This window comes from Bombina bombina, chromosome 2 (genome assembly GCF_027579735.1).
Source record: "Bombina bombina isolate aBomBom1 chromosome 2, aBomBom1.pri, whole genome shotgun sequence".
NCBI lineage: Eukaryota > Metazoa > Chordata > Amphibia > Anura > Bombinatoridae > Bombina > Bombina bombina.
The window spans coordinates 355,873,928-355,890,299 of record NC_069500.1 but is presented as its reverse complement, the minus strand read 5'-3'; the positions used below and the strand labels follow the sequence as shown (position 1 = coordinate 355,890,299).

General features: G+C 36.7%; 1 protein-coding gene across 1 annotated transcript in view; it reads right to left on the bottom strand.

The window, feature by feature from the left end:
* TMEM120B (transmembrane protein 120B) overlaps positions 1–12,388 on the bottom strand; it is a 195,811-nt gene extending 183,423 nt beyond the window's left edge. Inside the window, exon 1 of the mRNA XM_053701749.1 lies at positions 12,226–12,388. Within this exon, the coding sequence (XP_053557724.1) occupies positions 12,226–12,288 (63 nt within the window). The 5' untranslated portion in view covers positions 12,289–12,388. The remainder of the gene's footprint in view (positions 1–12,225) is intronic.
* Positions 12,389–16,372: the final 3,984 nt, after the last annotated feature.

Sequence of the window (16,372 nt, the reverse complement as noted above, 5' to 3'; positions counted from 1 at the left end):
CAAATCTATTGTTTTCACCCATAAGCCAATCAGACAAGTAATCGTATACCCTGTGAACTTGTGCACATGCTCAGTAAGAGCTGGTGCCTCAGAGAGTTTGTATAACTTAGGTTAACTTCTCTACTGTTAAATTGAGATGGGAAGAACAAATTGGGGATTGCTCTCATATTGTATGTAGGGCTGCAACTAACGATTATTTTCATGATCGATTAATCGGCCGATTATTTTTTCGATTAATCGACTAATCGGATAAAAAGAGAATTAATAATAGTTTTCTATGTTTTAAATAAAATCCACATAATGAGTGTTACAAATATAAACTTCAGACTAAAACTTTACATTAACACAACTGTTTCTTCCATTTTTAAGCCGCAGTGCACAGTTTTGTAATTAAACAAAACAAAACCACAAACTGTTTGAAAAGAGGTAGAACTAGAAAGAGTTAGACTATCACTGTTAATAACATTCAGTTATTCACTCTTTCAGAAACTTTGCATTGAAATGCAAAAATCTCAACATGTCCACATGTTTCTGGCTAAGGCTGGTTCTCTGTTTGCAGCTATAGTTCCTGCAGCAGAGAAAAGGCTGTTGAGGTGTATAAGTAGGGTTTTGCCAATTTCACCAAAGTGGGATATTTATCTTTGTTAGCTCTTCACCAATGCTAAGTGTTTTCTACCTTGGCAAGGGGCCTCTCAATAAAGTAACCCTTGACTTAATTCTAACATAAAAATATCTTGAATATCTATATGCAATGGTAAATAACCAGCTATAAGGTTAGGGGAAATATCTAGTCCGCTCTAAAAATAACAGATATATACTTATAAAGGTTGAATCTGGTACATATTATCACAATTTATTAAAAATATAAAAAAACAATAAAAAACAAAATCAAAAGTGCTAAGGACTGTATATATCAATAAAAGGACAAAGCCTTACACATTTATTTATACAGTACATATATTCAGCAATAGCAAGCAATACGCTAATAATTGTGCAAACATATTATAGTGCACATCAATTAAAATAACTCCCATCAATCTAGAGGCAAGGTGTAAATAACAAGCTTGGCACTGTATCATGAAAAGCATAGTTCCAAATCACCAGATTTAATATAAACAATACAAATGATGACTATTATATCTGGGTTGCACATAAGCCAGGGGTAGTTGTAAACAAATACTGTCCTGAAAAAGTGAAAAGTAGACGTCTATAGACGTCCTTTAGGCTAAGGACATAACCATAAAACACAATACCATGTGCAGGAGTTCATTGGAGTGAAGCAGCTGGTGTTGTGCACAGACCAACTAATTGCAAACCAACTAATCGATTATGAGATTCGTTGACAACTATTTTCATAATCGATTATGACGATTAGTTGTTGCAGCTCTAATTGTATGCTTTATTTCACTTTACATTTTTTGCCTTGTAATACTGGTTTATTATTTTCTTCTTGCATCCTCAATAACAAAAATAAACAAATAAATTAGTAGCCTGTAAAATTATTTAGGAGCCAGACATACTTTTAGGAATCAGACAGTGGTATTTGTATATAGATCTATAGAGAATAACCCAAAAGGTTAGGAGCCAGGGTGTCATGAATACCTCGTGATTTAGATGCTAGTGGGTTAATTTTCTTTAGCTTGTGTGCTAAAAACATTTGTTTTTTTCAAGAATAAAATGTGTTGCTGTGTTTGTGTTGCTGTGTTTTCCCTTAGATGATAAGCCAGAACCCCTAATAAATAGTTTCTAAGTTCTACTTGACAAAATGTTATTGCATATCTATTGATGCATCAAGTAAGCAAAAATGTCAGCACAAGAGAAAAAAAAACAGTGCCTCTATCCAGGAACTAGCCTGAGGTCATTGACAGGACAACCAGCCTTGCAAATCAATATACATTTCTAAATCAATGCATCAGAAACACAAAGAACGCAAAATATATGGTGTTTGATATAAAAAAAAAACTTCTAGTGACATCAAAAAGGGATTGCCTATCTGTGTGTATGGGTTAGATATACATAACAGAATTTATAAGGTGTTCTATAATTTCAGCCAAAGACTCTGAACTTTATGACATGTCGTGAAAAGACGGAAGTGGATATTTTTTGGCAAAAGAGGGAAGTGGATATTTCTGGCCCCTCGGCAAGAAGGTTGGGTCAAGCTATTTGATATCAGAGAAACAGGTATACAATTTTGTGTCTAACAATACAAGCTGTTCATTCTACTTGGGAGGCTGTATACTACAGGGTGAGGAACCATCTTTTTCTGCCAACCTCCCTGGCACAGACAACTAAAGCTAGTAAAGTATAAGGTATCTGTTATTTCTCCTTTTTATTTTTAAAACTGTTTGCTTGTGTAGAATTCTATTTGTTAACATCGTTTTATCAATGCACTGTGAATAATTTTTTGCATAATAAATAATTCCTTTATTAAGTTTTTGCCTTTGTCTAATATTTGAACCACTTTACTGAAAGAGACTGGTAGTATAAATACTGTGATTTTACGTTATTTTATTTTTTTGCTAAATTGTATTCTAGGATTTAATTTGTTAGTCTGGGTTCCTTAAGATTTCCCATATAATAAATATTTAAGGGACAGTACACTGTAAAATTGTTTTTATATTAAATGTATTTTCAATGACATGTTATACCAGCTGCAGAGTATAAAATGTATGAGAAATTGCATTTTCATGTTTATTTGTGTATATGAAGTAGTTGGTTTTGTGCATTTAAACCACAACCTATTACAATGGGTTGAGCTTCAGGTAATGTATCTCATTATGTTATCACTTTGTGTACACACTTCTTTATCTTATATTGGTCTGGAAAACTAAACCTCAATACATAGAGAGAACAATGGAAAATAATCATTTTATTACTTAACTATCCTGCATCCCACTGTGAGTTTAATTTCTTCTGCTGGCTGTGTTTACTTAGGCTATTCAATAGCTGAGACTGGGATACCACAGGCTAAATCAGCTATTTCAAAGGCCAAAATAGGGGTAAAGGAGCTATTTGTAAACAATTTAATACACTCCAGAAGAAAACCCTGTATACCTTTATGTTGTAATTTTAAATAGCTGCTTTTGCCTGTTGAAACATCACTAATATTGAAAATTCTAATCTAGCTGTAGAAAAGCTATGTAAATAAGTGGTAGCAGCAGAAGGCAAATCTTTTGACACCTAAAGTATGAACCGTCCCGCTAATGACTCATCCCTTAGAATGTAGACTAAAAGGACACAAAGTAATATTAAACCCAAAAATCTCTTTCATGTTTCAGATAGAGAATACAATTTTAAACAACTTTCCAATGTACTTCTATTATCTAATTTGCTTTATTCTCTTGGTATCCTTTGTTGAAAATCATATCTAGATAGGCTCAGGAGCTTGGAGCTAGCTGTTGCTTGATGGTTGGTCTTGTATGCCCATTTTAATTGGCTTACAAATGTGTTCAGCTAGCTCCCAGGAGTGTATTGCTGCTTCTTCAATAAGGAGATACCAAGAGGATGAAGCAAAATTAATAACAAAAGTAAATGGTAAAGATGTTTAAAAATGTATAATCTATCTGAATCATGAAAGAAAAATGTTGGGTTTCATGTCCTTTTAAGATGCTTTAATGTGCATGAGCATTTCGTTATTAGCCTTTTCCGCTATTAAAACTAAATATTACAATGGGGGGGGGCGGGGAGAGAGAGAGAGCACTGAATCAGCAATAACCAATCCTAAACTGAATACTGATAGTGATTGAAGGCTATGTACATATGTCATCCCTGATTGGCTTATGGACCTTCAGGACCAATAGTGCATTAGTCAGTTTGCAGCTAAGTTTATCTTTGCATGGGGATAAACATAGTTCTCTTCAAGCAAAAGTGCATAAATTAATTTATTAAACACATCAGAGCATTTTATTATGTCCCTTAATATCAGGGCATCATAAAAAGCAAAGCCCACAGCACCAAATCGTATGAAGACTCTTAGCTTTATTTAAGAATCAATTCACACAACAGCAACGTTTCGCACTATTCATCCTTAATCATGCTTTAGCATGAATAGCCCAAAAAGTTGCTAGTTGCTGTGTGCCATGATGCTCAAATAAAGCTAAGAATCTTCATAAGATTTGGTGCTGTGGGCTTTGCTTTTTGTGATTCCAGGGGTGTTTGCAGTGGCCCCCACATCACTTGCACCAGGTATAGTGCTGTTTGTCTATTGGACTTGTTAAATCAGCGTGTGACAAATACAGGTGTCAGGGAGCAAGTTGTTCCTTGAAACTAAGGCCTAGCACCCTGGATTAGAGTCCAAAGACCCCCATGGTTGCCCCTAAAATTCTGCTTGGTGATGCTGGATGCTTTCTAAGCCTATATATAAATGAACGTAAGAATCTTATGAGATAATCACAGAAATATTGGCATGGTTATTGTTCAAATAAATGTATTGTTCTCCAGCAAAGCTAACTAAAAAGAATAAACAATTCTCATGTTCAGAGTTTAATCTCCTTTGTCATTCAAGGTTTACACTAAGGGCTAATACGCCCAGTTGCTTATTCATCATTGCTTTGCGCCGATAATTTCGGCTGTAATTGCGTGTTGTATATTTCGCCATACAGACTGAGTCGAACACCATTATAATACATGCTTTTACATCTTGTGATGCAGTACTTTACTCTTAACTAATTTTTCAAAAGTTCAGCACAAAGAAGAGACTGTTATTGCCAGAAATTTGTGCATAAGGTACCAAAAGTTTTATATATATATATATATATATATATATATATATATATATATTTATTTTTGTGTCAACATATGGCACAAACTGCACAGAAACATTATATAATATAAATATTAGCTAAATAGTTACCTAAAAAACGTTTTTTTAATAATCAAAAGATGGCAGTGCAAATATTTATATGGATGTACTGTGATAAATAGGGAGTAAATGCTTTTTCCGACAGGCAAAATTTATCATTATTACGCCCCAGCTCGCCTGAGCAAAGTTACGTCTGGGGGGCGAGCTGGGGCTCAGTTACAGGCGAAGAACATACAGAGTTCGCCTAGCCTTTGATAAATCTAGCCCTAAGACCAATTTTGAGCATACAGAGTGGAACGATAAGTACCTTCATATCCCTGCTCATTTCATCAGGTTTCCAACAAAACCCTGTCAGTTTCCAGACTTTCATTCAGAACAGCCACAGCACTTTGTTCATAAAGGTATTTTCTGAACACCATTTAATTATTAGAATAGAAATTAATATAGCAACCCCCTTTATTTGCAAGTTGTTATTTTGGTAAAAACAAAAATCTCATCCAGAGAGCTCAATATACAGTTCGGATTTTACTGACTAAAGCCAAGAGCTCATTGCCTACTTCCATCAAGGTTTAGTTTTTATGATTAATACTAGATTCTGTACTTTGGCCATGTCATTAGTTTTTCAGACACACAATAGTAATAACCTATAATTATGATATGCAGGCTCAAATCTTACTATAACCAAAAACTGTATGGTACATTTTTGTCTAATATTCACAGGCAGAAAAGTGCTTCCTGATGACAGGTACTATAGGAAAAACATTTTCTAGCTCAGTGGGATAATTTACATTAAATCTTTGTTTTATTAAAAAAAAATAATAATAATAATAATAATAATAATAATAATAATAATAATAATAATAATAATAATAAAGACATCAAATATTTGCAGAACTATCCAGCAACAAAAACAGTAGCAGAAGTGTTAAGCATATGTCAAAAGAAAATTAAAGTGAGCACTAAAATTAAACATTTTAATTCATAATTCAGATAGAGCACAATAAATTAAAAAAAATGAATTTACATATATTATCAAATTGTGCTTAGTGTTGTCAGACACAGACTTTCTAAAGCATCAGCTCCTACTGAGGATGTGCAAGAGTTCAAAGTGTATACGTATATCAGTCTTTGATTGGGTGATGGCTGTCACATGATACAGGTGGCTGGCAAATTGCAAAAGCTGCAAATTAATCAGAAATAAAATATATACAGCTATACCCCGCTCATACAGTGGGTTAGGGACCGGAGCCCCGCTGTAAAGTGAAACAAGGCAGTTTTAGCTTTCTTTTCACTTGCTAGTGTTTAAAAACTTGAAAGCATGTTTGAACTAACAAATATTAGGAGTGCAATAGTGCTGCATTTAGTTTAACACTAGCACAGCACAGTATTCAATAAATACTGTAACTGTAAAATAGTGACAATGACTGTATTAAAAATTTGTCAGACTATAGCACTGAGACACAGATTGCACTGTAATGTTGTAAACAGACTGAACTGCGCATAACAAAATGGTGCGACTCCCTTTTCTCACAATCTCACGATGATTACAGCACTGTTTAAAAATCTTTGGAGGTTGAACTTCAGCTCCACAAAGCGCTGTAAAGTGAAGCGCTGTAAAGTGAGGTATACCTGTACTGCTTATAAGAAATTCAGAGTAAGTGCTATGGCATTAACTTTCTACTATGCATTTGTTATTTATGCAATTCTGCTTTATTTAAAGGGACATGAAACACAAATTTTTTCTTTCATGATTCAGATAGAGAATACAATTTTAAACAACTTTCCAATTTTCAAAATGTAGCCACCAATCACCAAGCACTACCCATGCACTGAACCAAAAATGGGCCAGCTCCTCAGCTTTACATTCCTGTTTTTCAAATAAAGATACCAAGAGAACGAAGAAAAAATGATAACAGGAGTAAATTAGAAAGTTGCATGCTCTATTTGAATTATGAAAGAAAATTAAGTTTTAAATCCCTTTAATGGTTTTTTAATTATTTGAAACAGAAAAATCGTGTATACCCTTTCAGATCAAACATATCAGTGCTAACAGGTTTCCTTTATACTGTTAATCCAACTGCTCTGCAGAAAGAAATAAAATAACACCTTTTATGAAAACCCAAACATGCCTAGTTCAAGATGAGGTCTATATAAAAAAAAAAAAAAATAGTAGGTGTCTATCAAACAAGTGCTAAAGAGAGCATGATCTGGCTGGCCACCAAAAAGGACCCGAAGACTTCCAATGTATCAACTGCAAAATGGAATTGGCTCTACCATTCTAATGGCATACAAAACTCAAGCATAAGCCATCATCTTTTAAGGCCACGGCCTATTTCTCCACTAGATCTGTGGCTTCCACGCTGGTTAGCTATAATAAAGTCTCTGCTGAACAATGGTGTAAGGCAGCCACTTAATCTACCTTGCATGTACTTACAAACTTCAGTTTAATGTGTTTAAATGAAGAAAAGGAAAAGGGGCGCCTCATAGTGTATTTCAAACAACTGATGTGTAGGATTAAAAAGTGAAAAGCTCACCAGAACAAGTTGCACCGTGCTGTGACGGGTGCTCAAGAGCAGGCTAGCACTTTGCAGCGGCTAGTACACTGACGAGTGATGACAAGCTGCGGTCCGGGAGAGACTCCAGCGGTACTTGGTTCACCAACGGACAGATGAAGAAATAATCAGCACGATTTGGAATCAATACTGAACCAGGTCAGTATAATAACTTCCAGAAGAAAAGTTTAAATTCAACTCTATTTCCTTGCAACGTGTTTCTCACCGAATTCTCTGGTCGTTTCATCAGGCAGTAAAATATGGATAAACGCAATCATAATTAACATCTTTAAATACACATGGTATGAATAAGACAGGAAGAGGTGTGTTTAAAAAGAACCAATAGGCTCACATTAAATCTATCACATGTGTTTTTTTGTTTACATAGTATCAACGAACAAATTAAAACAAGAATATTACACTCAATCTGTCTTTTGTGGTTTGTTTACATTGTATTGGATTGAAATAAATCTATTGCACTAGATACATGCTGAGTTACTCTAGTGCAATAGATTTATTTCAATCTTATAAAATGTAAACAAGCCGCAAAAGACAGATTGAGTGTAATATTCTTGTTTTAATTTGTTCGTTGATACTATGTAAACAAAAAACACATGTGATAGATTTAATGTGAGCCTATTGGTTCTTTTTAAACACACCTCTTCCTGTCTCATTCATACCATGTGTATTTAAAGAGGTTAATTATGATTGCTTTTATCCGTTTTTTACTGCCTGATGAAATGACCAGAGAATTCGGCCGAGAAATTTGTTGCAAGGAAATAGAGTTGATTTTAAACTTTTCTTCTGGAAGTTGTTTTTATACTGACCTGGTTCAGTATTGATTCCAAATCGTGCTGATTATTTCTTCATCTGTCCGTTGGTGAACCAAGTACCGCAGGAATCTCTCCCGGACCGCAGCTTGTCATCACTCGTCAGTGTGCTAGCCGCTGAAAAGTGCTAGCCTGCTCTTGAGCACCCATCACAGCACGGTGCAACTTGTTCTGGTGAGCTTTTTACTTTTAAAGGGACATTAAACCCCAAATTTTTCTTTCATGATTCAGATAGAGAATACAATTATAAACAACATTATAATTTACTTCTATTATCTAATTTGCTCAATTCTTTAGATATTCTTTGTTGAAGAAATAGCAATGCACATGGGGGAGCCAATCACACGAAGCATCTATGTGCAGCCACAAAAAAAATTGGGTTTCATGTCCCTTTAATCCTACACATCAGCTGTATGAAATACACTATGAGGCACCCCTTTTCCTTTTCTTAATTTCTACAGATCACCCAACACACCGGGTTTTAAAATGGAGCAGCCTGTTTATCCCCAATACCATTGGAACACCGGTCATCGTTGGACTTTATTAACACACAAGGAACTAGTATTTGTTTTTGAGTCGACTTTGATGTGTCTAACACAATTTGTTTTTGCCACTTGACACTGTTTGATGTCTTTATGTGACTTTGGTGCGCTCCCTTTTTAGGATATCCCTATAGGTATGTGTTTTTCTAGCCTAATGTGTTTGCATGGATTGTATTCAAAATGATAATGGCACAGATGCAGACTACTCTTCATTATACTTAGGTATTTATATTCTGTCTATCCAATGCTCTCAGTTGGTTCTGGTGTGGTGCAAGCACAAGAGCAAACTAAGCAGTTGTTTTAGAAATTATCCATACATGCCAACTTGCAGTTGCTTTAAGAATAATAAACTTTCTAAGATATCTCAGAAAAACAGGTTAAAGGGACACTCAATAAAATTATACTTTCATTATTCAGAGAGAGCATGCAATTTTAAACAACTTTCCAATTTACTTCCATTAACTAAATGTGCACAGTCTTTTTATATTTAAACTTTTTGAGTCACCAGCTCCTACTGAGCATGTGCAAGAATAAGTGTGTATGCATTTCTGAATGGCTGATGGCTGTCACATGGTACGTGTATGCATTTGTGATTGGCTGATGGCTTTCACATGGTATAGGGGGAGTGGAAAAAGACATAACTTTTAAAATTGTCAGAAAAAAAAATCTACTACTCATTTGAAGTTCAGACTAAGTGCTATTGCATTGTCTTGTTATCCTGCATTTGTTGATTGCGCAAATCTACTGTGTTGACTGGTCCTTTAATCTAACTCATTCATCTGCCCAACCTTTTTGTAGAGAACATTCCTTTTGAACCATATTCAACCCATAACTAATCCTGTGCAGTATTTCTGTATATTTCAAATGAAAATTACATAAAATAAATATTTCACTAAAATAAGATGCATCTGAGTAATAAACCAGCCCCAAATATAAAAAGACCACAGTGTAGCCTGGAGAGAAGATGCTGTGAGTGTATAAAGAAATAGGAGAAGGTTAGCTCCTCAAAAAGACTAAAGGAAGGAAGAACCCCTGCAACATAGGTGGCCACAGGAAATAATGTATGACACAAGGATCAGGGAGATCATCAAGTTATATCAGGAAAAGGCTACACAAAATTCTACTATCTTCCAATGGAAAAATGAGGGAGGTTCCACAAGCATCCTCATGGACTAAATAGGGATGTGTGAAAGAGTAATGGATATCATAACAAGTGGGTAGGTCCAACAAGTGTCCCACAGAAAAACACAGTGCACCCACAAGTGTGTCAGAAGACAATGTCAGACAACAAAACATACAATAAAAAAAATATGAGGAAACAAATGCTGTCTGTCACAGAAGAGAGTACTGCTAGCCATAGATAAGGACTCTCTAGATTGTAAGCTTATCAAAGCATCAGTATCAAGTATCTGTAAGTGATGCAATACAAATACATAAAACATATTGGTACTTTCCCATTATACAGTACAGCATGTGCCAACAAGGAGAACTGATCAAGTGAGTCACAGGGCATCTGTCCAGTATAGGAGACCACCATCAGTATGTGCCACAGCACAAGATCCAGCCTGAGCTTAGGAAAGTGCAGTACCTTCAGCCGAACTGCACAATCATAATTCTCACATTAACTTTATGGTTAACGGTGGCTCATAACTGGTGCTTCCTCAGTATGCAGCATACAGCTGCTGCCCTATGTGTTATCGTATTGCTCCTTCTCTGGTGGACAAGGGGTTAATCTATGCAGTACACCTACGGCTTCAATAGTGCATGTTGTGGGCATGTCCCTGCCATTACCCTGGCAGCTGCCATGTTGCTGCAATAAATGACACCACAAATCCAACCTGATTGGTTCTTTCCTTTTTGGACGGTAGTGAGTGATTTAGATAACCATGAATGAACCAGAGAGTTGGGTGTAGTATGAGATCTTTTCCCAGAAGATCAAAATGTGATCTCTTAACTAATGATGTGTATGATGGCATTTGGGGGCATTTACTATATCTTTGTTATAAGTCAGTTGTGTATTGTAACTATAAACAGTCTCATAAATCATAGCATGTTTCTTTACTTTCCTACTCATACTAGTGAGTTACAGTGGCCGCACTTGTGCCCACTGCCCCTACAGCTATGCTCTATGACTAACCTAATCTGATCTCACAGTAGTCCTGAATAATGGTAAAGTACCAACATAAGAAACCTGTACGTCACAAGAAGAAAAAGGAGGATAATTAGATGTGATTTAGTGGTGAAAGGGGTAACGCCTAGGGAAAAAAGGAGGTATAGCTGCTTATCACATAAGAAAAAAGGAATTTTGCAGATATTAAAAGAGGATACTTGCACATTACAGAAGAGAAGAGGGGACATACCTGCATATTAGAAAAACCAAAAAGCGGAAAACTTCATGTCACAAACAAAAGGAAAAAATTAGGATATCTGCAGTTTACAAAAAGGCAATACTTGCATGATGACACAAAAAAGAAAAAACATCCCACAGAATAGAAAGGGGATACTTGCACTTCACAGAGAAGGAAAGGGAGACATATCTGCACATCACTTAAAAAGTGGAATACTTATATATTGCAAAAAAAAAAGAGAGATACTTCATGTCAGGAAAAAAAATAAAAAAGGGGGACTGCTGAATGCCACTGAAAAATTAAAGGGGGACACCTGCATGTCACAGAAAAAGGGGATAAAAGGGGGACAGCTATATGTTACAGAAAAAGGGGGACACCTGCATGTCACAGAAAAAGGGGATAAAAGGGGGACAGCTACATGTCACAGAAAAAGGGGATAAAAGGGGGACAGCTATATGTTACAGAAAAAGGGGGACACCTGCATGTCACAGAAAAAGGGGATAAAAGGGGGACAGCTACATGTCACAGAAAAAGGGGATAAAAGGGGGACACCTGCATGTCACAGAAAAAGGGATAAAAGGGGGACACCTGCATGTCACAGAAAAAGGGAGACACCTGCATGTCACAGAAAAAGGGATAAAAGGGGGACACCTGCATGTCAGAAAAAGGAGATTAAAAAGGGGGACAGCTGGATGTCACAGAAAAAAAGGATATGCTGTATTCTGTTAAAAACAAAAGTTAACTGCAGATCACAGAAAAGAAAATGATACAAATACATTTCATAGTGAAAGAAGAGGTTATATACATGTCACAATAGCGAATTAAACAATTAGGTGGGCTGACCATAAACATGAAGGTGTTCTGATGCGTAAGTGCCAACATAACAAAGAGGGTTACTGAGATGAGTTAGAAATGAAAAATGGGATCGTTCCTTATCTACAAATGGACCGTAGTCCTGTCCTCAGGTACAGAGGGCATTAGTATCTATGCTGAGGGAGTGTATGATCCTTTTCACATTCCTGAGAGAGCTCGGTGTGGATCCCTCTACTCCAGCTATTTACTTTAGGGCAAACTAATGTCACAAAACAGAACCCACCACTCCTCCACAACAGCCTCTAATTCCCCAACACTGTATAACCAGGTCCCCTTTACCTGAAGCTGCTGGAACTCCTTGTCCAGTTCTCCCCATTCCTCTTGGCACTTCTGCAGGGACATATCTGCAGCCGTGCTCAGCAGCCCCGGCCTCCTAGCCACGCTCACTCCTGACGTCACCTCCACAACTTCATGACCCAGGCCGCTGTCCAGACTGGTAGGCGTGGAGAACTACCTGCGCATGCGCGCACGATTTTCCATTCTGGCTGTTCATTGACTTGTGGCATCAGGCTACTGTGACAGGGGCGTGGCTACATCACGGGGAGGAGCCATATGCAGCATCTCAGTGTAGTACAATAGATGTTAGAAACAAAAGTGCGCATCTGTTGCAGTTTCTGATGAGTGTCTTTTTTTGTTTCCATGTTTAATTATTATCTTGCCAAAGCTGAAGCTGCCTATATGTTTGCTACGTTTAGACATTTTTGCGTATGGTTTGATGTTTTATTCATATAAGTCTGTTATATTCAGCAGATCAAATGTTAATTAATTATATTTTATTTAGATACAGAAGAGACAATAACCACTGACAATAATCCGCAATATCGCACATGACATATGTCCCAAAGACTTACAGGATTAGCCTGAAAAAATAGTACCTATAATGATTGACTTGAGTGATTCTTGTGTAAGCTCTTGAGTTTCAATTTAAAAAACTTTTTTTTTCTGATGGGGCCACATTAGTGTCCTCATGCTTGGTTGGAGAAGCTTTTTCAGAGAACAGATTGTCTCTTATCGATTTATGGATGATGTGTTGTTTACAGGGCAATTTCATCAGCCAAACATTTCGTGAAACATCTTTATGATGTGTGCTGCCCTATAAGACTGAACACTTCAATATAAATGACACAAAAGTGTGATATGGTCACTGGTACAATTATTACTATAATACATAGTCACCGAAAGGGTTAACCAACGCTGCAAAAGTCACCAGTTTGTGACATAGAGGATTAAACAACCCTTTCCACTTTAAAGGGACACGAAGCACAATTTTTTTTCCAATTTACTTCTACTATCAAATTTCCTTTGTTTTCTTGTTATTCTTTGTTGAACAGATATCTAGATAGATAGTGTATACATGTCTGGAGCACTACATGACAGGAAATAGTGCTGTCATCTAGTGCTCTTGCTAATGTATAACATTGTTGCAAAATTGCTGCCATAAAATACTGCAGACATGTGCACACTCCTGAACTTACCTTTCTGCTTTTCAACAAATGGTAACAAGAAAACACAAATTGATAATACAAGTAAATTGGTAAGTTGTTTAAAATTGTATGCTCTATCTGAATCAGGAAAGAACATTTTGGGGTTTTATGTCTCTTTAACCCCTTAGTGACCACAGCATTCTTTCATTTTCTGATCATTTGGGACCAGGGCTATTTTTACATTTCTGCTGTGTTTGTGTTTAGCTGTAATTTCCCTCTTACTCATTTACTGTACCCACACATATTATACACCATTTTCTCACCATTAAATGGACTTTCTAAAGATACCATTATTTTCATCATATCTTATAATTTACTATAAATTGTTTTATAAAATATGATTTAAAAATGGAAAAAAAACACTTTTTCTAACTTTGACCCCCAAAATCTGTTACACATCTATAACCACCAAAAACTCAATGTTTACATGTCCCTTGCTTTTTTGCAAGTTATAGGGCAATAAGTACAAGTAGCTCTTTATTATTTCCAAACCATTTTTTATTTTTTTCAAAATTAGCGCTAGTTACATTGGAACACTGATATCTGTTAGGAATCCCTGAATAACCCTTCACATGTATATATTTTTTTTAGTAGACAACCCAATGTATTGATCTAGGCCCATTTTGTTATATTTCATGCCACCATTTCACAACGACAAATGCAATCAAATAAATAAAATAGTTCACTTTTTCACAAACTTTAGGTTTCTCACTGAAATTATTTACAAACAGCTTGTGCAATTATGCCATAAATGGTTGTAAATGCTTCTCTGGGATCCCCTTTGTTCAGAAATAGCAGACATATATGGCTTTGGCATTGCTTTTTGGTAATTAGAAGGCCACTAAATGCTGATGCGCACCACACGTGTATTATGCCCAGCAGTTAAGGGGTTAATTAGGGAGCTTGTAGGGAACTTGTAGGGTTAATTTTAGCATTAGTGTAGTGTAGTAGACAACCCAAAATATTGATCTAGGCCAATTTTGGTATATTTCATGCCACCATTTCACTGCCAAATGCGATCAAATAAAAAAAAATTGTTCACTTTTTCACAAACTTTAGGTTTCTCACTGAAATTATTTACAAACAGCTTGTGCAATTATGGCACAAATGATTGTAAATGCTCCTCTGGGATCCCCTTTGCTCAGAAATAGAAGACATATATGGCTTTGGCGTTGCTTTTTGGTAATTAGAAGACTGTTAAATGCAGCTGCGCACCACACTTTTATTACGTCCAGCAGTGAAGGGGTTAATTAGGTACTTTGTAGGGTTCATTTTAGCTTTATTGTAAAGATCAGCCTCCCACCTGACACATCCCACCACCTGATCCCTCCCTGACCCCCCTCAAACAGCTCTCTTCCCTCCCCCACCTCACAATTGTCACCGCCATCTTATAAGTACTGTCAGAAAGTCTGCCAGTACTAAAATAAAAGGATTTTTTTATATACAGTTTTTCTGCAGTGTTGGATCCCCCCTTAGCCCCCACCCTCCCTGATCCCCCCCCAAACAGCTCTCTAACCCTCCCCCCTCAACCTAGTTGCCGCCATCTTGGGTACTGGCAGCTCTCTGCCATATTTAGAAGATTGCATTAAAATATAGAATAAGAAACAAATAAAAAAAAAAAATTGACAGACAAATAATAGATACAAAGGAATCCAATTATCAAGCTGCAGATGCAGCCTGGGAGCCCATGCAGTGCTGGCTTGTTCACGAGAGCCTGCAACTTTAAGTTAAAGTGACACTCAAGTCAAAATAAACTTTTATGATTCAGATAGAGCAGCAGATTTAAGACACTTTCCAATTTACTTCCATTATCAAATTTTGCACAGTCTTTTTATTAGACGTGCAATTTGTTTCGTTCCAAATCAAAATTTGGACGAAAATCTGGTTATTCAAAGATTCAGGCTTTGACATGCTGCAGGATTGAGATATCCTGAATAAGTAATGCATATCTGATTTATTCTCCCTAAGCATATACAGGGAGTGCAGAATTATTAGGCAAGTTGTTTTTAGTTTGTTTTTAGTTATAGCTATTTTAGGGGGATATCTGTGTGTGCAGGTGACTATTACTGTGCATAATTATTAGGCAACTTAACAAAAAACAAATATATACCCATTTCAATTATTTATTTTTACCAGTGAAACCAATATAACATCTCAACATTCACAAATATACATTTCTGACATTCAAAAACAAAACAAAAACAAATCAGTGACCAATATAGCCACCTTTCTTTGCAAGGACACTCAAAAGCCTGCCATCCATGGATTCTGTCAGTGTTTTGATCTGTTCACCATCAACATTGCGTGCAGCAGCAACCACAGCCTCCCAGACACTGTTCAGAGAGGTGTACTGTTTTCCCTCCTTGTAAATCTCCTTGATGATGGACCACAGGTTCTCAATGGGGTTCAGATCAGGTGAACAAGGAGGCCATGTCATTAGATTTTCTTCTTTTATACCCTTTCTTGCCAGCCACGCTGTGGAGTACTTGGACGCGTGTGATGGAGCATTGTCCTGCATGAAAATCATGTTTTTCTTGAAGGATACAGACTTCTTCCTGTACCACTGCTTGAAGAAGGTGTCTTCCAGAAACTGGCAGTAGGACTGGGAGTTGAGCTTGACTCCATCCTCAACCCGAAAAGGCCCCACAAGCTCATCTTTGATGATACCAGCCCAAACCAGTACTCCACCTCCACCTTGCTGGCGTCTGAGTCGGACTGGAGCTCTCTGCCCTTTACCAATCCAGCCACGGGCCCATCCATCTGGCCCATCAAGACTCACTCTCATTTCATCAGTCCATAAAACCTTAGAAAAATCAGTCTTGAGATATTTCTTGGCCCAGTCTTGACGTTTCAGCTTGTGTGTCTTGTTCAGTGGTGGTCGTCTTTCAGCCTTTCTTACCTTGGCCATGTCTCTGAGTATTGCACACCTTGTGCTTTTTGGC